The 24,558-nt window shown below is 41.2% G+C and overlaps 1 protein-coding gene across 2 annotated transcripts in view; it reads left to right on the top strand.

Moving 5' to 3' along the window:
• Window positions 1–24,558, top strand: part of PTPN14 (protein tyrosine phosphatase non-receptor type 14) — a 488,901-nt gene that overhangs the window by 2,072 nt on the left and 462,271 nt on the right. For both annotated transcript variants that reach the window (XR_007510092.1, XM_049833405.1), the window contains exon 2: window positions 6,075–6,244. Coding sequence is in view for 1 of the 2 variants with exons in the window: in XM_049833405.1 (XP_049689362.1) it covers window positions 6,075–6,244 (170 nt within the window). In the remaining variant the exon portion in view is untranslated. The remainder of the gene's footprint in view (window positions 1–6,074; window positions 6,245–24,558) is intronic.

The raw sequence follows: 24,558 nt of genomic DNA, 5'->3' as shown, positions 1-24,558 counted from the left end.
TTTTTTGACAGAAGTTGGGGTATTTTGTTTTGTATTTTTTTTAATCTCTGTTTCTGTTTGATTCTGGTAGCATCCATTGCTGCTTTAAATGTTTAGGAGAGAAGAGAATTACTGACCTCTTTCAACTCTGAGATGGTCTCCCTGTATCCTCTTCTGCTCCTTTCATGAGGAATAATTGGAGCTAGCAAGCTTGGAGGTGCTTGGTGCTGGGTGCTGTCCCTTCCCTCAGACCCCAAATTCAATTTTTCTTATGCCCCTCTAGTCTTCCTGCCGTGGTTTGTAGGGAAACAAGGCTGATGCACTCATCTGGTGACTGTCCCCTTCCCTCTCTAGGCTTACCATCATTTTTTAACTCGTTGGCCAATCAAATTCTACAGAAGGGTCAAAAATACTTTGACAGAGCTCAAATTTCTGCAAGATTTGTGCAACTGGATAGCTGAGTAGAGGAGAGGAGCCCACTAAGTGTACCGAGGAGAAAATCCTTGCAAGTGTCCATATTGGAGAGAGGCTTTTTAAATTCCCCAAATGCTGCAAAAACTTCAGCTGGAATATGCCTTTTCTTAGAAATCCTGATCAACAAACTATGATGTAAGGAAGAAAATAAGCTTCATTAAATCCCATGCTTACAAAACAGTACTAAAATCCTGTTTGTCTCCTCCATGCAGTCTCAGGTAAGAATATGTGTTGTCTTAAAAGTAAAGATCAATTCTTGTTTGATACTTTAGTTTGGTCTTATGTTTAAATAAATCCCAGGTGTACCCCAACTTTTACCTTTGTGTTAGGAATACATGCAGGTTTCACTCAAGCAGATTTTTTAGAAATAAACAAAAACCTGTCCAACCCACCCCCCCACCCCGTTTAAAAAGCAAAACTGTCTGAGGTTACTGTATGTGTTGTGAAGGACTGTCGATCATTATACCACACATGACTGAAAAACAGTATCTAATGGATTATGCATATTTCTATTTGATCTCTGGAGAATGCAACTCTCTCCCTGACTGAGTCAGGGTTCAGGAATAGGTCAGTAGAAAGTGTAGCCATGTAACTACTGTAAAATCTGGTTTTATCCTTTTCAGCAAAGCTCTTGACAAAGCATCAGGTCTTCTAGTTGAACAGCTACCGGTTCCAATAAAATGAGCTCTTATGCCAGCTTTATGTAAAAAGTAAAGATGAGAAGAGGGGAGGTGGGGAAAGAGAGGAAAGACAGGGTCAGAAATGTAATTTTATAATCTTGTATGTATATGCACAGGTTATAAAAAGGATTTTTTTTTCCCAATATAATGGCATTTTTCTCTTCAACTGAGACTAAGTGAATCTGCTTGAAATAGGGTAATCTGTACAAATCTATTGTGAGACTTCATGTCTCTTTCTCCTTTTTGATCTCCTGAATTCACTTTATAAAATGATAAAAAGTTTAAAGATGGAATGTTCTGACGTATTGCAAGGTGGGGGGAGTGGCAAAAAGGTCCTTCCCAAGCGAAATTATTCTTCCAAGCTGAATTTCACAGTGATACCTCCAGCACTATGAAGCCGCAAAACTGAAACCAAAGCAGGAGGATGGTGGGCCGAGCACTGCAGGTGGATGCTGACCGCTGTGCAGGGGTGGCTGTTTGCTGCCATTCTGACTTTTTTTTTTTTTTTGTGCCCTAGAAGGTGTCCCCTCCTTGTAGGGCACAACTGAAAACCTGTGTTCAGCAGCCAGGTTCCAGGTTGCCTCAAAGTTTGGCTTCGTTTGACTTGTCTTGCCAGCAAAGCTGGGATGGGGTTCAGGCAGCGCTTGGACAAGAGATCTTCTAGGAAGAATTGGCTGCTGTAAATGGTGCCTTCCCCTCTGTGCAAATGCCCTGGGATAGCAGGGTTTAATGCTTTTTGCCCAGGGGAGCTGGAACTCTGCCTCTTCCTCACGGATAAATATTTAGTTGGCTGCTTAACCAGATGCTTTAATAAACACCAAGCCTGTCTCGTTGGATCCTTTCGAATGAGATTTGCTGGTTTACTAAGTGTCTGTCATCTCCTGTTGACAATTCCACTCTTTTTGCCCGACATAAAGGCAGGGGTAGTTCTGGACTTGGGAGTATGGCTAAGTCCAAAACAAATACGTTGCCTCCTGAACTGGCAGCTATAATGTCATCTTTTTTAAGACTTCCCAGCACAGGTTTTGTGTATCCAGTTTTCTTTTCTGACTCGCCATATTTCAAGGATCACCTTTTCATGTAGTGTTGTTGGGGCATGCAGGTGCTCTGGTTCTTGTCTGCTGCTTTAGCAGAGGACCACAGCTCCTGGAGGAGTGTGAGCCGGTTTCCTTGTACTGTGTATGAAGTAGTGTGTGGTGGGCAAGACAAATTTTAAAACCTTGAGAGAAAATTAATGTAAACTCTTTTCTAACAGAGCTCTTTGTGTATTTGCAGATTAGGCAGACCAAAAGCAATAGCAACTGAAGCTCTTTGCAGAATGGATGTGCGTGCATACATGTAGCATTATAAAAAGCTTTCCTTCAGTGTGTATCACCGGTCTGTCAGCTGTGGCTGGAAGAAGGTTTTGGGGGTTGTTTTTTTGGTTTTGTTGTTGTTGTTTTGTTTTGTTCTTGGTTTTGTTTTTGGTTGGTTTTGGGTTTTTTTTCCAGAAGGGAAAGCATCATTTGCTTTCTTTGCCACTTTGCTGATGTACCTGCTAGAGCAGCCCATGTTACTTCAGAGCCTGCCAGGTGTAGGTGTAGATATTTATTCCATGAAAACTGGAGTGAAGTCAGTGGTTCACTTTGTACAGATGGACAGACCAGCTTTTGGAATCAACCTAGTTTTCGATCAGCTGCTTATAGAGAAAAAGATCCCATTTTTATATCCCCATCATTCCCTCATCCCCTCATCATCCCCACACGAATTTGTGGAGTGTCTGTAAAAATGTTTTGTGGGCTGGAGTGTATGGCAATGCATGACTTGGATTCTGTAACACCTTCTGGGCAGTCATATGCCTGGTCACAGCATACTGAACTTGATGGTCCAGCCATTTCCGGTCCCACATTCCTCTGTTCCTGTTTGGGAATTACTAATGTTCCTAGGGGAGACAGTCTCTTCAGGCATTTGCAGCGGTGGCTACAGAAGTCCTTCCCCACTGTAGGTTGTTAAAAAATGCAAACGTTTTCAAGAAGTAAAGTTCCTGGCAACAGGGAGCTGATATTCAGATAACTGCGTTGGTTGTCTCTCCAAAGTGCGTGCATTTGTGACTTGAACTCTGCTCTGCAGTCCGTGTGCTTCATCTGCAATTGCTCAATCCTCTCCAGGCTGCTTCCCAGGAAAACAGTTGTCTTTCAGTTGTGTGAAATGCATGCTGCCATAGTCGGTCCACTGTATCTGCTGTAGTCTAGAAGCTTAAATACTGCATTCCCTTCGCTTCTTATTCCTTGGAAGTGAGTCAGGATTCTGGATTTGGTACTTGAAGAGCCTTTCTACTGTAGCAAATCTAAATTTTTGTTGTCCCTCCTGCCCCTCCTCCGAGGGGAGGGACTGTGCTCATCTGAGCTGTTCAATCGCAATACCCTTAATTCCTTGAATAACTCTTTTAGACTTAAGACTCCAAATCATCTTAGTTGCTAGATGTTTTACAGGTACTTGACACTGCAAATTCAGGTCCTAGGTGATGTGAGTGTTTGCTTTTTAAAGTAGTATGGAAGATCTGTTTTCACAGCTCTGCACTGTTTCTTGCTGAGGATGAGCTGCCCTGCAGTGATTTTCAAGAGTTTGTGCATTAAAGGATTTCCCTTTTGAGGTGGTAAAATCACTGTGCTTTTTTCTGCCTTTACTCGAATTCCCTTCCTTTGCTGTCTCCACTGTCCCTTCTACTTTCATTTTAATCTAATTACTATAATAGTGAGCTCCTCAGAAGAATTTTTACCCAGTGATGACTACAGAGGGAGAGTAGACATTTATCAGTGAATTGTTAGTTTTGTTTCAAGTTTATCCTATGGGAGATGTTGACTTCTTGATTTATTTGTGCCCTGAATCAATTGATATGTTGAAGATACCTTTAAATTCTAGAAGGAAATACTACCTTGATTCTCTTCAAAAAAAAGAACTAGCTTGCTTCACTGTACCAAACTGAGCTTAAAGAGAAAGGACTGAGCAGTGTTCAAGCTATACTGCAGGTTTGTCAGACTTAATTGAGGAATCAAGTTGAATTAGTTATCACCTTAGTTAAATGCTAGCCTGGATGTTCTCCAAAGTTGAAAATATGTACATAATGAGACCCTAAAGTAAATACATCTGTGCTGCAATTCAGAGGTTTTGCATATGATTCTCTTGCATGCCCTCAGCTATAAAATAGTTGGAGCAGTGTTGCCTCTGCTGGCTTGTCATTTCTAAGCATTTTAATTTTTCAGTATTGCCTTAGTTGCCCTTATGTTGTATGCTAAGTCATGGTACATGCAGTGGTTTTTAGAGGAGTATCCTTACCAAAGCGAAACAGGCTGTTGATGGTGGCTTTTGCAAAGTGTATTGGTTGCAATTTGTCTGCTACTTATGAAGACTTTTTATTTAAAAGCGTGAACATCTGGGAAATCCAGTTAGTGAAATCTTGATGGTTGATTTATAAGCCAAGCTATTTGATTGTATTGAAAGTAATTTCAAATGAAAGCTTTATAAAACAGCAAACAGGTTTTTTTTCTATTCTTTGTCTCAAGTATCTTTATTTAAAATGCGGTGCTACGTATAAAGGATTGTGACTGCCTGTGAAGTATTGTTGTCCAGGTAAGTTAAGCTATAACAACAAAATAAGTATTTTATTTGTTTTAGGGTTAATCTAATCTAATGAAAACTATTGGAAAGTCTTCATTGAATAGGGAGTCAGCTATATTAAACACCAAGAAAGTTTACTGAAATAAAATGAGATAAATTTGCTGAAAGAGTAATGATCCCACTTTGAGATCCTAAATCTGCTTGGTGCCCACAAAAGTTCCTCTCAGTTTCTGTTTTATTCCTTCCAGTGTGATTACAGTGATATTTTATATTGAAGGCATTGTTGGAAATCTCCAGATGCTCTCAGCTGTAATAATGAAGAAAAAGATGTTGATACGAACTTCACAGTTAGGGCTGCATTCAGATTTCCAAGCAACTGATGGATTAGTTCCTTTGCTCAACACGAACACTTTTTTTCAACTTTTCTTCAGATCTGTAGTTGTAGTACTTGCCGTTAATTATAGTATGTATTTGCCTGCAGTAGTAGATCAGTGTGTTTAATACAGTGATTTAAGGGCTTTTTCGATAGAATCCCTCATGATGGATTGGCTATTCCTTCAGCTGCTTATCACCAGTTTGTAGTAATTGAAGCTCTAGTTCTGAACACTGTTTCTTGTTAATTACTCTCCACCAGCAACAGTCCCATGTGGCTTATACAGGAGGTACTACCAGCCATTGAGATTTACACAGGATAGGAAATAGCTGAGGCTTTCAACCTGGTATTTCTGTAAGAGTGTAGAGCAAACAACTGGTTTACGTGACGCACGTTTTAAGTGTAACACTTGTCCATCATAAAATCTTGTGAGTGCATTAAAAGAAAGTAAACAAGTTCTGTGTTAGGTAAATGGTTCTGGTATTGGTAGATATATTTTGACATATGGGTGTGAGTTCACATTCTTTTTTTATAGTTGGAAGAGTTCTTGTCCTTTGCCTGCAGCAGGCCTGATCCAGAGTCTAATGAAGCCTTTGTGCTTTGATTCAGACTTGGTGTTTGCTGTCTGTTCGCAAGGCACAAGTATAAAAGAAAACAAATACTTGGACACTTTCTGTAAATCGTTTGTCACCTGTGCCATAATGTCATATAGAGCTCTTTAATATGCATTTTAGAGCGATGGTAAGGGGCAGATAGTACTCCATGAAGCACATTATATTGCAATATTAATTTGTCATTGTCTTCAAAATCATCCTAAATATAAAAAAAGACAGTAAAAAAGAAATTACTCTGATTTTGCATATGGAAAAATTTACACAATGCCATCTGTTCTTATTTGCATTTGTGTTATTGATTGTGTGTGCGATCTAGCTGAAAAAGGTAAACTGATGCTGTTCTGTTTCTTTATCTAGACACACTACTTTGGCCTTTGGTTTCTCAGCAAGAGCCAGCAAGCCCGCTGGGTTGAACTGGAAAAGCCTCTGAAGAAGCAGCTGGACAAATTTGCCAATGAGCCTTTGCTTTTCTTTGGGGTAATGTTCTATGTGCCCAGTGTTTCCCGACTGCAGCAGGAGGTAACAAGGTATGTGGTTTCCCTCTGTTCACACTATTGTGATATAGCTGGGAGGAAATGGACAGCTGCTCTGTTTCTTGCATTCAGTATTTGCTCAGGTATCATCTGGTTCTTTCCTTTCCTGGTGATTGCCCAAATGGAAAAAAGTGAGAAAAGTCACCACTTGATTGTATCTGTTCAGGGGGAAAAAAAGAAAGAAAGAAAAAAAAAAAAAAGGCTATATTGGTGAATGTTTATACACGACCAACTGCAGAAACAAAAAGGGAGTAATAGATATATGTTTAGAAACCTGACAAGAATTTTAAAAGGGACCATGGTGACCATAGCCATCTTCCGTAAGCTATCGATTAAAAGGAAGCCGTAGGCAAAGGACGTCTATATACAGTTTTAGTTCATTATTCTTATGTCTTCCAGTGCTTTGCTGAAAGTGAACTTTGGCATCTTTTCTGGGTTTTGCCCATCCCACTCCTGATTTTTCCCCTTGCGCTTCACAAAAGGATTAAAATTGTTAGAGGGTGTTAGTCCTTTAATTATGATCAGGGTGCACCTTTGCAAACAACTTCAGTGGGAATTACTCTTTTATTCAGAGCCCTGTGCTGCAGTTGTAACAATGCAACTGTTTTGGGGGGCTATTTCTGTAAACCACATCACTGTGTGGGTTTTGCACATCTGTGCTGTATTTAAATTTTTTTTTTAAAAAAGGAAAACAAAGCCCACCTCACCCAAAAAGGGGTGGGCTTGTTTTCTTTTTAACCAAAATTATTTCATTTATCTAATCTAGAGCAAAGTTGCATCAGCACAACTAGAGGTAAAGCCTGGAATAAGTAGGTGTGGGCTACAGGGTTGGCAGAAGCCTCCACACTGGAAAAAAAATGTTCTGTTCCTGCAAACCTGAAATTCACCATGTGGTCATCATGTCTAAAAAAGATGTATAAATAGTGGACAAAGAGTGGGTTTAATTCTCAAACATGTGCAAGATGTGAAGCATTTTTTATATTGCAGATTCTGTATTTTATAGGATTTTTTTCTTAACACTGAACTGGAGAATTGACTTTGGTAGGATGCGAAAGATTTGGTTCTTAAAGTGACAGCTGTCAAGCAGTCCCTTGACTACTGTATCTGCAGAATTCTTGCCGAACAGTGGGCTGAAAGCATCACAAAACTTAAATTTCCCTGGGAATAGACTGAATACTGGTGCTTGTCTGTATCTGTGTGTTCCTGAGTTGAGAGAGGGAAGCCTCGTACCTTTTCCTTCATAATTATTTAACATGCAGTCAGAATGTCTGAAGTGTTCATTGCTCACTTTTGTCAGCCCAATCCTGGCCTAGTTGTGTGCAAGGAAGCATTGTAGCTTCTTGGATGCTATTATCTCTTCAAGCTGCAGCCTGCAGTGCTGATTGCTCATTCATAGCTCACCTGCAGAGGTGTATTTGCTCATTCTGCCCAGGTTGGTAATGACAAAACATTTCAGTGACAATTGAACTTCACAGCACTCTCAACTGGAGGGGCTGCTGAATTGTTTTTCTTTCTGAAGTGATTGATAACATAAGCTGCAGAGTCTCATAAGTACCTCTTAGTTTCTCTGAAAGTCTGTAGCAAACCAGCAGCTTACAAATGGATCTCAGATACAGAATAGCCTGTTAAGATTTTGTTTGTTTGTTTGTATGGGTTTTTTTTTTTTGTTTCCTGAAGTGGAATTGCTTCAGCGTAGATGACGTAATGGCAGCAGACCTTCAACTGTGCAATTCGAGGTAGATGTGGTAGATCTCCTGTTTGAAGCAATGGGTGGTAGGGATATGGAGGACTCTTCTGAAACAAATGGAGAAAGGCTTGTTCTGAAGTGTGGTTAGATGGACAGATGAGGTTTTCTTTTTGTAGAGTTTTTTGGCTTCGTTTGCTCTTGGTAAACTGATTAAACATTTGTTTTGAAATCGAGACTGGCTGCTTTTAGGGTTAGGCTGCATCATGATACGATTACCTGTGATGGTGAGGTAGGCACTCAACTTGCCCACTCAGTGCCTATGTATTTGACTGACATTTACGTACAAATGACAACTCTTGTCTTAAATGCAAAACTCGTGATCAGACACTTCATCTCCTGGGAAGCTGCAAAAGCACCGCAAAAAACCAACCCCAACCCCAAACCAAAACCATCACCAAAGGCCGAATCTGCAAAGTTAGTGACAGCATTGTCTGTAGTGAACCTTTTAACTTTTGTAACCTCCTCTTGGTGGAAACACCTCCAGCCCTGAGCTTGCCTGGCCATGTTTGGAGCTTGAGGTGAAACCCATCTCAGTCCAGGCTTTAGTTCATTGTAGACTCCAGAATCTCCACGGTTGATTAATATTGCTTGAAGATGATGAAAAGTCTTCTAAGAATACTTCAGCAAACACATAATCCACAAGTATTCAAAAACCAAGGAATTGGTTTACTGAGATGGTTAGCTGTGCCTCTGATCTGTAGGATTACAGTCTTTGGCTTGATAGCTGCGTTTGAGAGACTTGTCCCGAATTGAATGTTCTTCCCTGCACCTCACGTGCTGTCATTGCGAAGAGAGAAAATGATCCAAGCCTTTTAGGTTTTGTTGTTTGAGAGGAGCATTACTTGTGGGGTTGGTCACTGGCTCTGAGGCAGTGTTTCTTAATCATTTTTATTTGAAAGACCATGTGACTCTTCAAAACAATCTGTGGACCATTTTGTGTTCTTCTATTGTTTGGCGATTAGGACCAACAGGAGGAATCCTTGTACAAATAACATAATTCATATTTAGGTGAAGCCATAATAATTTATTTATAAAATTATAACTTCTCTGCCTCTTATCCTTGCTGTTGGAAGTCAAAAACGCTAATTATCCCTGCAGGCTCCTGGATTTTAGCTGCCTGCAGGTGTTGGTAGTGGTCAGGAACTCTTCCGTGGTTTTGCTGGTAACTTCCTGTATTGCACAAACCAAATGTGGATGTGGAAGTAATAAGGTGAGTAACACTGCTGCAAGCGCCGTGTCCGCCCAGTGGTGAACAGACCCTATGGAAACCTGTCTATATGTGACATGCTGGGAGAGGAGTGGAATAGTAATCTAGTAAGAAGCTAGTGCTGTCCTTCAGAGGTACGATATGGGAGTGTCAGTTGACTTGCTGAAGCTAAACGCAAGTAGCAGTGCTCATCACAGAGTTACAGAATGGCTGAGGTTGGAAGGTACCTCTGGAGATTGCTCAGAGCAGGGTCAAGTAGAAGAGATTTCTCTAGGACTGTGTCCAACGGGGTTTTGAATATCTCCATAGATGGAAAGACTCCACACCTTCTCTGGGAAACCTGTTCCAGTGTTCAGTCACCCTTTCAATAAAGAAGGGGATTTTATGTTTAGAAGGAATTTCTTGTATTTCAGTTTGAGCCCAACTTGCCTTGTGATTTCAAAGGTGTGGATGGGTACTGGGTGACTGAGTGGGTGAATGGGTTACCTGGGTTGGCCATGTAGCTGGTTACTGAGGACCTGTTGAGCTGCAGGCACCTGTCATATAAATACAAGCACAGCCATGACTTAATGTGGGATGCCTGTAGTTAATTTGTAAGAGGTATTTCTGATAATATGAGAAAGAAGGGCCTGTGGGATCCTTGAGAAAGAAAATGAAGAGACAAGACTGCCAGAGCAGTTTATTCAGCTAACAGCTCTTTGAAGTCAGCCTCTGAGGCCTGCGAGAAAAAACTGAGGCAAAGAATACTCTGGGGGACACATTAGTTGTTTTAGTAGGTCAGATCTCACTCTGTGGCTTGCAGTTCTTCACTTCTTTTTTACAAAATTGACGCTTGCTTAAAGATGCAAACATTAGTGCCATGGGCTTTTTTTTTCCTCCTCAGACAAAGTTTAGTGGAGCATTGGGACAGGCTAAGAAGCACCAGCAGGACATAGTCGGTCTTGTTCGGTTAGTGATTTTGAGCGCGAGTGGTGAGGCTTCTCAGGACAGCTATGTTTCCTGACCTGTGACAGAAGCTTCCTGCGGATGTCCTAGGGAAACGTACAGAAAGCAGCCGCTGATGTAGAGTACCTGTCTCTCCTCTCTGGTAATGGCAATGAAATAAATGTTATTGCTATGCCTTCCTTTCAATGTAATAGCATTGTATTCTTGGCCCTGGGCCTTCTCCTAGGAGAGCTATTTCCTATCCTCTGGTTCTCATATTTCCCTACTCTTTCTACTCTGTTCCTTTTGTCTTGGGTTGAGGCTCCCAACTGTACGTATCCCCTGATCTTAATCCTGTCTCCTCGAAGATCTCGGTGACTCCAGCATCTCCCCCACCTCTAGTCCTGCCATTCTACCTGCACCTAGTCCAACAGAGGTCTTCCTGGGACATTATGAATTAAAGCCCCATGATAATTTCTTAAGGCATCAGTAGGAGTTTCACCAGGTTGTAATTGCTATAATTTGAAAATTCCTAGAAGAATTTGCAATAAACCAAATTAACCCCCCCCACCCCCCCAAACTAACCAAACAAAAAAACCCTCTCCAGGCTTGATGGCAGCTACAGCAGGAGCCATTTGGGTGGGAGTATGGGGGTTGGCACGTTAGCAAAAGGCATTTTTCATGGAAGGCTACTCAGACAACCTCTTTTTAGTCATCCAGCTGTTCTCAGAGTGAGCAGCCATTGCAGGTGGAGATGCTGTGTATGCTTTTGGCATACTTAAAGCACCTGGGATCTGCATACTGTCTGATATAAAGCAGTCTTTGTGATGCCCTGTAGAGTAGATATTTGCATAGATTAGAAATATAAATCTGCCTTTTATTTTCTGCTAACTCCTCAGAGGGGAGGCATCCTTTCAACCATTTATTTTAAAAAAATAAGTCTTTGTACAGTGTCTAAAGTAAACAAGCTTGCTTTCACTGTGCTCTTGTTCCAAAAACAGAGAACCCACACACTCTTGTGGCTTTCTGAAAATGTGGGTGCGATGCTGCTTTCTGCACAAGTATCAGACAATCCATGGCCTTCCCCCCCGCCCCAGGTCTAAGGGAAAACTGAAGTTACGTTTTGCTCCCCACAGTATCTACCATCGCACATGATACTACTGTGCCTCCTGTGAAGGAATGAAGGTGTGCTTTGGTCTGGTTTTTCTTTTTTTCTTTCTTGGGAGAAGCTTTATGTATTTTACTGTGTGCTCTGTACTCAGTAATATCCGATGGTGTTTGTGCTGTTGCGTGTTGGGGCATAATCTTGCAAAAGGAGAGCAGTTCCTAGTCTGGGTGCCGCCAGTGGGGCTGGGTCCCCGTGGTGCTGAGCATGGTAGGTCTGGTATGCACGACTGCATAGGGAGGGACATATTCCAGCATCTGCACTGTGCTGCTTTGGGCTTTTGCCCCAAGTTCAGCTGTCAGCTCTGCATTTTCCCTGAAGAACGTGCTGTACAGCTTTCCTGTGAAAGAAAACACAGAGTGTTTGGAATGGGATGGCTGCACCTGCAAAGTGTGGGAATGAATGTGTTTGCAGGTGGAAAATTAGAGCCTGTGGCTGCCAGGCCTCTTTTCTGGAGGGCCTGTGTAAAATCGGCCTCAAACTTACCGTTCTTTAACTAAGTGAACATTTATTTCCTCCATACCCTTTTCTTCACCATTTCTTGTAGCTGTTTTTTTCTCTTTGTCTTCTAAGGAAGTATTTCTTCTTCACAATTCCCTGCCTTTCCCTTTCTTTATTTTTCTTCAAGAGTTAGGTGAAGAATTTTTAAACAGACATTTTTCTAAAACATACAGAGCTACAGACTCTTAGGACTGTACAAATTTTTAAGTCACGTGAGGATAAACTAGAGAGGAAAAAATTAGTGTTTGACTGCTTTGTATTTAGAGGGAAAAATGTTTTGGCAAATCTACTTTTTTTTTTTTTTAATAAACTCTGGACTTTTTTTCTTCCCCTCAAACAAGTCCTCCTTAAATGTCTCACCTTCTTGAGCTTATCTTTGCTTTTAGTCTGCTTTGCTTTACTTTTTTTGAACAAGCTAAAGTTTCACATCCTCCTCTGTTGCTAGCTTTTAATACAACTACAATCAGCTGGAGTTTTGTACCAGTCACTGCTGTCTTTACACGGTGCTTTTAATTGCTGTGTTAAGGCTGGATATCACATATCCTCCTGCGCCAGCCTGGTTTTGTGGCAAGCTTGGTGATGTGGAACTCTTTTGGCTGTTAAGGTTGTAAGGTACATGAGGCTGCTTTGCTTTTCATGCTTGGTCACACCTGCAGCTTGTGGCTGTCTGAGAAGTCTCTGTGTGTACCTTTGAGTTCATGGTAGTTGATTTGGGCACTGTGGTGACTTCTTTGTCCAAAATGATTATTTTGTATATCACAGTGTGTCAGAAAAAAACCAGCATGACGTGTGCCATCTGATTTGTTCAGGACAGCCTTGACTGTGCTTGCCTGAAGTGATGGACTCTGACAGGTTGTGTGGCCGTGCTTGTTAATGTACATCTAGTAGACCCATGGGATTTTTTTTTTTTAATGCCAATGGCTCTAAAAATTGAGCAACGCTTAATTTTTTTTATTTTTTTTTTTATGAAAGTACAGAGAAATATCATGCAGGATGGGAGGAGAGGAGAGATATGTAGTTAAGTTGGATGGCTCAGCAAATGAATGAGAACTAAGTGATACATGGCCGGTGGAAAGGTGGAGTATTTAAAATACAAAAGGCCAGAGTTTGGTCTCTCACACCTGGAGATTGAAGTCAGGATTTAACCATTCAGTATTACTGGTGTAATTGAGCAGAAAAAAGTTTGGTTTTCAGGCAGTGGAAGCCTTACTGTCTTATCCAAATTTGTCTCTTCCCAAGAACTGTTGTCATTTCATGTTTATGGTGTACTTCCCAGCACATGTTTTAAGAGCATGCCTGCCCTCTTGGAAAGGTGGTATCCAGGAGCAGGCTACGCAGCTTCCAGAGAAATGAATGCAACCAGTTTCTCATTGCCCTCTTTTCTGGGAAGTGTAACTACGGTGCATATGCCGATCAGCTGTGCTATGCTTACGGAGCAGCTCTGCTCACACCATGCAGGAAAGGCTATGACACAGCCCTCTCGTGGCACTAGAAAGGGCTATGTGGCTTGCCCAACTGGAAAGGTGATGCACCTCTTCACTAAGAAGCAAGACTGTTCTCTTCAACACACATATGATATTAATGATCAGAATAGTCCCATGTTTTTAACTATTTCCAGTTAAAAGGTCTCTGTCGGTTCTCTTTGTCTGTTTCTTATACTGGGCTGGATCCTTGCATAGCGTAAACCAGTGTAGCTCCTTTCTTCTAACAGGATATTCCCAACTTTATAGTTATATGTATTTTATATATATCACATTTCTGCTTTATAGAAAGCAGTAGGTCAATGAGCTGTAATTTTAAATGATTCACGTGAATTAACACAATCACTGCTACACCTGGAAGTCATATCAAATAAACAGAAAAGGACAGGATGTTCTGTCAGAATGGCAGACCTTAGAAATGGAAGATAAGTTCATTCCACAAATCCTGTCAAACCTTTTGTTCTCAGCTAAATGATTTGGAGAGTCAAATTACTGGATAATTTTTACGGGGGAATGGTGGGGAACTGAAGTGGCTTGGTGTACCAACTGACCTATATGTGGTGGTACTAATTCTTTCTTTCTTTAACTGAAGAACTAACATACACTGCTGTAGGTAGGTGCTGTGTTGTGAAACACAGTAAAAGAAGACTTCAGACAAGTACCAACATAAATGTCTTGTTCATGAGAATATTCATGAGACATCGTGGTGGGGTGTCCCATAGGAAATAGCAGGAGCTCTGGAGCTGAAATTCTCGAAGTTGACAGCAGGCAAAGAAATTTCTGCTGGAACAGAATCCTGTTTTGGTTTAGACTGCGGTTGCAGGCCTGCCTGACCCTACAGGTCCCGGCCCCGATCATGGTCCGGGTGCTGATCGTCTCATGACTGGAACTGCACTGCATGTCCCAAGGCTGGGAGAAAGGCAAGCTCTGGGATTCATTGCTAGGTAGAGGTAGTCGTGAACCCCCAGGGAGTCCTGAGTCCCCAGATTTCCCAGTGCTCTTCTGTTGGACAAGACTGCGGATGGGTCCTGAAGTAACTTGGTAATGTCGACTTTTTTTTTTTTTTTTTTTTTTTTTCCTTTTTTCTTCCTTCCAGCTGCAGGAATTTGGGACTAAACAGCAATACTCTCAGCCACCTCAGCTACTATCTAGTAGCTCACGTAGTCCAGGCTGGGGAGCAGCTCTGGAACTGCTTGCAAGCTGGATGAGACTTAAGAGCCCTGGGTGGCCACCCAGGCTTAGACAGTCTGGGGTATTTGCATTTTGGTGCTCCTTTGATGGTTTTATTGTTTTGTTTTAATTATTAGACTTTTTTAATATTAGTGGCTACTGCTGCATAAAAACCACACATTAGGCTTGTAGTCTGCCTTGTAAACAAGCTGATACTTAATTAGCTTTCATGTTTTTAGAGGACAGCAACAACAAATAATGTGCAGTATTTGCTTGGGTCTTCTTGTGTTCATATTACTGCAGTGTATGTGTTGTTTTGCTTTTCAGTAATATTCTTGAGTTGGTTCTTTTTGGATGTTTATTTTAGTGGATGTTTAAACTTTGACTTAAAAATGAGAACTCCTTCAAGGCAGACCTAAGATTCAACATTAATTCCCTGTTTATAAAATAATTTGCTGAGGAGGGCAAACCCTTCTCCCAGCTGACTTTCTTCAGTGAATGGGGAGCTTGTTCTCTGTGTGTTGGTTATTGAAAGCTGAGCTCTTTGTGCCAGATATTTTAAGAAACTGTTGACGCTTAGATCTGATCTATTACATTATACTGTGCTTTTAGACCAGAAAGTGAATGTGTTTTCATGTGTGTGGTTGGGCAGTACTTATGTAGCAATTCTAAAAAATAGTGTTGCATAACTATAAATACAGTGTTGGATACTTCAGCCTGCATTCTTGCTTTAGTGTGTTTTGAAGGCAGTGACTGTGATGGTTAGAAATGTTGTAACAGAAATGTCTTGGCATTAGGCAGTATCATATTCACATCTGATCACGAGGAAATAATACTTATTTTATGTTTTGGGGCTTAGTCACGTGTTCTTACATATCGGTCTCCTGATGGGAATTATTTGTATGTTCAACTTCAGTAGAACAGATACTTTGGAGTACTCCATAGACTTTTTACTGGGCCCTTTTAAATGGCAACAGAGGTTACATTTTGAGTTTCTACTCTTCTCATACCATAAAGATACACCATTTACACACAGCACCAGCGCTTCCTCTCTGGTGTTAGGTAGACCAGCTTGAATCCTTCCATGCCAGTCATGCTGGTAGAGGCATTTGCACTTGGGGAGAGGCACTTCGTATCTTCCTTTCCTGTCCACCTGGGCACGTGTGCTTGTGGAGACACTTGCTGAACCTGTATATTTGTTGGGTGGCCTGAGCTTGCATTGAATGCTGAGCAGCACTTGCTGACTCCTGCTGGGGGGTGAGGAACGTGGGTGGCTTTTACCATAGTTGGGAACCAGAAATGATTCAGGTTTTTTGGAAAAATTCTGCACCTGGGTAGAATGATGTAACAATTTTATTGTCTATGCTTGTGATTTTTATTGAGTATGTTAGGAATTCCCTTAAACTTTGCAGTTCTTGAAATGAGGTAATGATACAGATTTCAGTCTGGAATTTTTTTAGATGTTCAAAACAAAACTCAAACTAGATTGGTAACACAGCAAGGAAATGAAGTCATGAGAGGTATGACTCAAAGTACTCTATAGTTTCCAAAAAACAGAAGGAAAAAGAGCACCTAGTCTTTCCAGATAAAGAAGTATCAGTCTTCAATAATAGCATGGCTTTGAGGCGATTAATTCATGGCATGTGAAACTTCAGAGACGACAGTACCTTAACTGTGCATCCATTTCAGAAGCGCAGAGGGAGCCAGATGGATAGAAAATTCAGGTATGTGCAGCGGGACAGAGGAGGAATCATAGAATATCTCAAGTTGGAAGGGACCCATAAGGTTCATTGAGTCCAACTCCCTGCTCCATGCAGGACTACCTAAAACTGAATCATATGACTAAGAGCATCGTCCAGACACTCCTTGAACTCTGACGGGCTTGGTGCCGTGACCACTTCCCCGGGGACCCTGTTCCAGTGACCGACCTCCCTCTCGGTGAAGAATCTTTTCCTAATGTCCAATCTGAACTTCGAATCATAGAATAGTTTGGGTTGGAAGGGACCTTTGAAGGTCACCTAGTCCAACCCCCCTGCAGCAAGCAGGGACATCTTCAACTAGGGCAGGTTGCTCAGAGCCCTGTCCAACCTGACCTTGAATGTTTGCAGGGATGGGGCATCTACCACCTCTCTGGGCAACCTGTTCCAGTGTTTCACCACCCTCGTTGTAAAAAATTCCTTCCTTATATCTAGTCTAAATCTACCCTCTTTTAGTTTAAAAGCATTACCACTTGTCCTGTTGCAGCAGGCCCTGCTAAAAAGTTTGTCCCCATCTTTCTTATAAGCCCACTTTAAGTACTTGACGCAGCTTCATTCCATTTCCTTGTGTCCTATTCCTGGGCACCAGAGGAAGTGACTCTTCATGATTAGGGCACAGCTGCAAACCATGGTGTTAAAAATGTGTCTTGAATTGCATAGGACTGTCAGGATTGAACCCTAATTCCAGAAAGAAGAGCTGAAGGTCCATGAGACTGTTTGAACCTGGTGCTTGTTTTTTACAATCCTTAAAGTGAAGGAAATGAATGAAGCATTTTGAAACTTGCTTTGGAGGTCTAACCAACTTCTGATGCAGGCGAGAGAGTCTTCTGCCTTCCTGCAAGGAAACTTTTTGAGTGGCCTATATGTTTATTCTGTGATATCTGACAGCTGAAACGGTGCTGAGGCTAGAAATCTGGTCTTCTGTTTTTATCAGTGAAGAGCTCGCTTTGTGTATGAAGCTGCGTGTTTTGGATGAGTCATACCTACCGCTTTTTGTTTCTTGGCCTGTGAGGACGCTGTCCTCACCGCTGTTGGTGAGAAACACTTGTGTTATGTGGATCATTGGGATAATCCTGTCCTCCTTGGCCCTTGGCTTTCCCCTGTTAGATTTCCCAGTGCCACACACACATATGGTTGCATATTCTTAGCTGTATTGTTAACAGTACCCATTTTGTGTGTGCATGTTTATGGAAAAACAGTTGAAAGTCTGCTTGTGTGATCTGAAAGTGTCCCCCTGTTCTTGTTTTGTGTTTGTAGCAGGCTATCTTAAATAGTGCTGAAAAGTGGTTTTAAATCTTGCTGTAAAATTGGCAGTAGAATAACCTCATGAAAACTGCAACTTACTTTTTGGAATGAAGTGGAAAGTTGCATCCTGCTTTCTTTGAACTGCAGACTGTCTTAAGGCGAGAGGATGAGTGTACGTATAGTAAGCTTCTGCTTACACAGCTGGAGGATTTGTCAGAAGTTGTATTTAACAACATGGCCCAGCTAGATCTGCTCACCCTTGAAGACTCTACAAGAAACCTTCAGCTATGTATTTACTCTCAAGGATTGTCAGGCTTAAGATAGGATGTAGAGATACAAAACGACAGACAAAAAAAGGGCTTTGTTTTATTATAGTTTCATTTCTAAAGAGAAATAATATTCTGTAGACTTCAAATCCAAGTCTGATGTTTCGTGATGGATGGGAGCATGCTGCTGTCACCACGATGGACAGGGGGTTCCCCGCTGCCTTCGTTGCCTTCTCTCTGAAGCAAACACTGAGCTTCTGTTGGGAGGTTTCTCTGAACTTAGTGAGCAAGCTTCTGCTGTACTGGCTGCTGGAATGACTCTCAATAGAATCGGTTTTGATGGATTTTGTTCCCTGAAGATTGTTAGTGTATTGTCATCTTCTTAAACCAGACAGACACAACTAAAAGCAAGTAGAGGGATTTTCTCCTTTCCTGTAAGGCCGAATTGCTCCTTTCATTTAGACTTCATGACATTCTGCATTGCATGAAGAAAAAAGATAATTTGAACTAAATTAACTGTCATTAAATTTGGGGGTGAAGTAGCTCTTTATTTTGTGGAGCACATATGCTAAGAGTAAACTTCTTTAAAGCTGAGATACCTTTTTAAAAATCTCTATTTTATTTACTGCTGCAATCTAGACGAGCACCGAGAAAAGATTACAGTAGTTGATGAGGTTTTCCTGTACCTCAAAAAATGAAACAGCAGCAGAGGCAGGAGGAATGTAGTTCTTGGCTTTGCTATGCAGCAGTTACAACACTTAAAAAAATTAACAGGACGATATTGTTTTCAAATGGCAATGCTACTGTGTGCTGGAAAACTGGCTGCATTTCAGGGCATCTGTTGCGTTGTCTTTTCAGTGTTTCCAGTGGTCTCAAACTGCATCAGAGGGCTTGATTCTGAGCTGCTAGGTGGTGTTAGTCATGTCTCCCATTGGGATTGGCCACAGGTAAGAATATTTAGGGTCTGGAAGCACTTAGTAAGTGTGCTAGTGGATGCAGTTCAGTTTTATGGATGTGTTGTTACATTACATCAGTATAAATGTTGTATACACAGGCATCCCTTTGAACTGGTAGGTTGCACAGAGCAGAGGACTTGGTTTGTAGCAGCATGGAAGACGCAAGAAATAATTTGCTAGCCTAAAAATAGCCCATATTTTAATACACTTTTATGAAAATAAACAAGCCTATGGAGTTCTAGTATCAAACAAGTGACATGCTGGTACTAGAACTGTTTCCTTTTGCTTCTTTAATTGAGGAGAAGAAAGAGAAAAAGAAAATAAACTCTTGTTGCCCATAAACTAGAAAGAATGTTTGCATAAAATGAGACATTTTCAAAGTAAAGGTCAAATGATGCTTGGTTACTTATGAAAGAGGAACAGCTTATTGATTGCGAATGTGATTGCCCTATCAAGGCCCTGCCCAACTTTTCAGAGCTTGGTTCTGACCTGTTACATTAGGGTCTTATTAAGCAAAGCTTTTTGGGGAGAAGGAATTGTGCATGTTCATGAATCTATCTGTCAAATCAATCTATCTGCTGAGTTATTTCAGCAAATATCTATTTCTAATTTCTCACTTGTGGCTAACAGTGAAGAGTCTGAGAGTTATTCTGAAAATTACTGAATACATAATGTCTGTTCTCTTCCTCCTCTGTGAAATTTTAGTATAATAGCTATAGAGATATTTACTGTCATGGTGTGATTTTGCTTTCCTTAGAAAAAAAGATGTTCTCCTCAATTTTTTGGTTTACAGGAGAAAGGATAAGAAAAGTGGAAAAATGGAAAACACTTGTCATCCCTAGCTGCTCGAGTCACAGAAGTGCCCATCAGGCTTTATGGATGTCCTCAAATGAAGATGAAAAAGATCATTCCTCTTCTATCTGTGAACTGTGCCGCTCACTGCCTTTGTAATTTAGACTATGGCAAAGTGCTTGATTGTCTTTTTTTCCCCTTAAGGTGTAGTAGCAATGTATATCATTGCAGAATGAGGTTGCCCATTCATTAAGGAGCACTGTGTATACAGTGAATATTATGGTGTACCTCATAGATTGCTATGCTGCTTCTGACTTGTCTCTCAGTGTAGTTTAAGGCACTGTTTTTGACAGATGACTAAGTTGCCTAGATTGGGGCTAGTATCTTCCAATGGGATGCAGTAGCAGTGACTAGCAGTTTCTCCTTAGGGAAGTGCAGACCGCTATGGGATATACTACTTAAAGTCTTCATGACACAGACCAATCCTACTTCAGTCATGTAGTTTCTCCTGCTGAAGCCTCAAGAATGAAGGTGGCTCTAGACTTAGTGTGTAATCAGTGACAAGAAATGGGCATTTCCACAGCATGATTCAGGATTCCTCTGTTGTGCATCACTTTCTGCAGGTGATTCATTCTCTCTTTTCTACTGCATGTTTTGAAAGGGAACTGCGGCTCACTGGTCTTCTATTTAGAAGTCCCAGACAGATGTCTGAAATTTGGCTACAGTGTCAGAATGAGGGTCAAGCCGGTAGCAGCAACCTGTAAGCAGACAGGCCTGTGCTTTTTGATTAGGGTTTCTAACTGCTTTTTAAGTTTTCGGAATTCAGCAGGCACTGAAAATCTTGGTTACAGTAGCACTGCCAGTCTTCAATAAAATTTATTGAATTTTGATGGTTGTACTGCAGGCTGGAGCAAACTTCTTCCCTTCTCTTATAGCTGAGACACAAACCACAAAAACTAGTTCTAAACATACTGTTTTTCAGGGACCTGAATACCTTTAATATTTTTTGCCTTGCTGGCAGGGTATAAAGCTAAAGGAGCTGCAATTGGATGTCAGTACAATCCTGAAGTCTCTGAATGTGTTTAAAAGAAGCATTTGTGTGGAGGCTCTCATGCAGCTGAAAATCTCAACAAGAATTTGGCAGAAATCTCAGTGTCGGAAGATGGCAGATTCCTGTGCAGTGAGTTGTTTACTGGTTCACTGTTTTATCTTTGGCAGCTGCTTTTGCACTTGATATCTTCAGCTGTTTTTGAAGCTTTTACAAAGAATAATTATTCATTTCATGAAATGGATCTACTTTACCCGCCCAACAGGGCACTGATTCGCATATTTCTTTGGCAACATCCCGTTGTTATCAGACCTGTGTTCAGTTTTGCAGGGTTGCGTTCACTGGGACGTTAGAACTTCCTGGGCCATGGTTTTATTGCATGATTTAGTGATGCGTGGGGTGACTGTTTTCAACGATTCCTGTGAAAACACTAGGGTCACCAAGCTCTTTGGAAGGTGGAAACAACCTGAGTTTTCTTGTTGTCTGCTGGCAGTGAGCATTAATGTAGGTCCTTCAACAATCTTTTCACCGGAATATGAGCTATTGTACTGATGGCCTATAGATAGGTGGCAATTTCATTGTGTCACATTTCAAGCAGCGTTTTCTTATTACCAAGGCAGATTTCTGTAAAAGGCAGTAGTGAACGGACCGGATTTTAGCTCCCTACAAGGTAAAATTCCACTAAATCAATAGGACTTTCTCAGACATTGATTATGTGAGGTTGGGATAATACCTAAAGGTTTTGCTGATAGGATTTTTTTTTTTATGAGTTCCATAAATTTGTGAACAAGGTTTCACTGCAGGCTAGCAGAGCATTTATTTTTTCCTAAAGTTCAGGTTAAGCACATATTCTGTAGTTTGAACGTGTTCATTTGCTCTCTGAATAAAGTAACACCTGAATACACTTGCATGCTGCTCTGCACCCATAAACCAATCATTTTGTGATGTGCTTCTGGATGCTTACGTACGCATACCGGTTGTTCACTGGTAGATGTGTTCACTCTGTTCAACTTTTGCATCACTGCACAGCGGTACATTTAAGCAGAAAAGGCTGGTGGACTTATGTCATTCCAGAGTTTAGAGCCCTAGTGGAGGAGAATATTTAAAATATATATTGAAAAATGGGACAGGGTTTATGGGGTGGTGTATACAATATGTTTTATTATTCCAACTGGCATAAGGGGGAGGGGGGGAAGCCTGGGCCAGTCAGAAGTCTTCCTGTTTGTTTGGTGTCCAAAGAATAGTTTAGAGTTATGCCTATACTTTGCCCAATTGTTGAAGAGAGTTATATATTTATTTTCAGTGTTGCAGAGTATGAGCTAGAGTATACATATGTTCTAGTTAACTCACCGCATTTTTTTAGCATGATATTCTAACCTGCTTGACCATTAACCTGGCTGGCTACCAGGAGAGTTTTCAAACTGTTGACTCATATTGCTTCCATATGTAACTTAAACCACCTTTTCCCACAGTGGAGACAGCTTGAAGGTTAGCTGTGTTTTCAGGGCAGAGAACAGCATATTTTGAACTGAGTCAACACATACGAGTAAAGGAAGTAAATCTAAGCTATTATTAACTTTGGGGGGGGTCTAATCTCATTTTTGCTGAAATCTTTCCCGGTTCCAAATCAGGAAAGACCCACAGGGGTTTTTGTGCTCCTCTTCCCCGTGAGGTTTAGTAGTCTTCAGCATACATAGCCATGGCTCATCTTTTCATTTTTGCATCTTTGTGAGGATGGATCTTCACAGCTGCCATTACTTTTATGCCATCTAAGGATTTGGGAGCATGAGTTGTTCTCTGTGCATAGGACCTGATGTTTTGAGGATGCGACTACTTAAGTGAGAAATGACACGTAGGCTGCATGCCATGTCATATTATTGAGCACCTGTATATAGGTGGAGCCTATATGTGGTTGGAGCTCCAGTTCATGGTTGGAGCCCGTGTTTTGTGTCATGCAGCAAAGAGGAGGGGTGATGGCTAGTAGAACTGCTCTGCAAAGTAATACAGCGTGGTACTTTGCAGTGTTGTCCCACTGACTTTGCTGTTGAGCCAGAAGGTGGCTTTGCACACAACAGCCCTGGCAGCTCACAGTCCTACACCAGAGCAACAGCTGCCTCTGGCACATACAGCCCAGGATACAGAAAAAGAGCCCTGGGACCCTGTATGGGAATGGAGAAGACCATGTTAGTAGGAAGGTGAAGGTAGAGGCAGCAGTTGTGTGAGACCTTGTGGGTTTGCACTCAAAAAAAGCCCCTGCTGAGTACTGATACTTTTTTTTGTTGCAGACTGCACAAAAAAAGCTGAAGGAAGCTTAACAGGAGGGATTTTTCTCATAGGCTTTGATATCCATTTGACCTGTGGACCCTACTGATGAAGAGGCGATCTGGGATTAGTTCCAGTGTTACCACCATTATGGGAAGTTGCATTCTTCCTCAGGCCCCTGTTTTCTCACTGTGATCCCCCCACCCCGCTCCCCAGTAGAGTGGGAGAATGAGAATACTGATCTTCCTCTACAGCATTTAATATCTGTGTATGAAAAGCAGTATGTGGCATTGCTGCAATTCACCTACCTGACTCAGTTCTACTTTTTTTTTTTTTAATGATCAAAAAAAGAAAGTGAAGCTAATAAGAAAAAATAAAGTCTTTTGTATTGTAACCTTTGGATCTCTGTAGCCAAATGCAAGTGTTCTGCTCAGCTCAGGAGACATGAGCGCGTAGTTGAGCATGTATTTAAGCTTTACTATTTGAGTAGCGTGAAGTCAATAGGACTGCAATGTTGAACAATAACACTTTTAGCATGTGCTTAAAACCCAAACCGGATGGATATGTGGCTTTTTTCAAAGATATGTGACTAACAAACTCTTTACTCCCAAATGTTTTATTTAGTGTTTCCATGTAATATTTATGCTTGTACTGGATGTTGTTTTTCAGCTGAAGATGCTAAGATACAGATTTCTTCTCATTATATGATTTTGACTGCTTTGCTTTACTTTTGCAATCCCACCAGGCTTTATAAGGATGAATGCTATGATGGTGTCACCAGGGCCTGGCTTTGCTGGACTCCAGCTTGCAGATACCAAATGTAGCCTTTGCTGAGAGAGAGGACTTGGAAGACAAGAGAATATGGCTTCCCGCCCCCCCCCTTTTTTTTTTTTTTTTTTTTTTTTTTTTACTCTAAAAGGCATGTTGGAGTTTTGCACTGTAAAATTCTTCAGATATTTGGATTAACTCTGATAAAATTATAGGTGGTTGTAAGGGAGTTTATTGTGCTTATAAATTGTAGTGGGGCTCCCTGTAATTTGTTGTAATTAATTCAAGAGTTCAAGGGCAGAAAATCAGGATCAGGTTGTGGCATGCCTTCCTTTCTTGCTAAAGCATGCCATTACTGGCCTTTTTATTTAAGGTTTAACTTTGTGTTTGCGGGTTTATTTGAACTTGAAGTATCCAAAAAGTATAATACACGCTTAACAAAAAGTACAAGTACAGAGGATGGACCTGTTGTGGCTGGGGGTTCCTTTTTAAATATAGAGATTGGTGGATACTGTAAAGCTGCATCTGCTGGCTAAGCCTCTCGCGGAAGCAGTGCGTGTTTTGGAAGGCTTGTGTCGTGTCTGCGGGCTGCAACAAGGCCTGGGTGCATGTCCGTGCTTGTGGCCCATCAGAAATGGCAGGAAAAGAAAAACACTCGCGGAGCACTCCTTTACAATCCAAGCTCAGTCTTTTGCCGCCAACAAGAATGCTGAGTATGATGCTGTTATCTCCTGTCTAACTGCTAAGGGTTTCACTCACCATCCATTTAATACCGGACACCAAAGAGCCACAACAGTGGTACCAGGCTATATGGAAGCAGCTGTTTATACGTGAGAGGTTATAAAGCATGTGTTACCTTCCTAAATGGTCCCTTGTCCATTTGCAATGCATATATTCTTTTCTTTTTTGAATGCTCGATTTTCCTACAGAAATTTGACCTCATTGACTGATTCATGCCAGGAAAAAAGCTTATTGTTCCTAAAGTGCTCATACTTTGCATTTATATTTGAAATCTCCTG

Source organism: Accipiter gentilis, chromosome 30 (genome assembly GCF_929443795.1).
Source record: "Accipiter gentilis chromosome 30, bAccGen1.1, whole genome shotgun sequence".
NCBI lineage: Eukaryota > Metazoa > Chordata > Aves > Accipitriformes > Accipitridae > Astur > Astur gentilis.
Note: the sequence above shows the minus strand (reverse complement) of the source record. Positions and strands in the feature narration are given on the sequence as shown.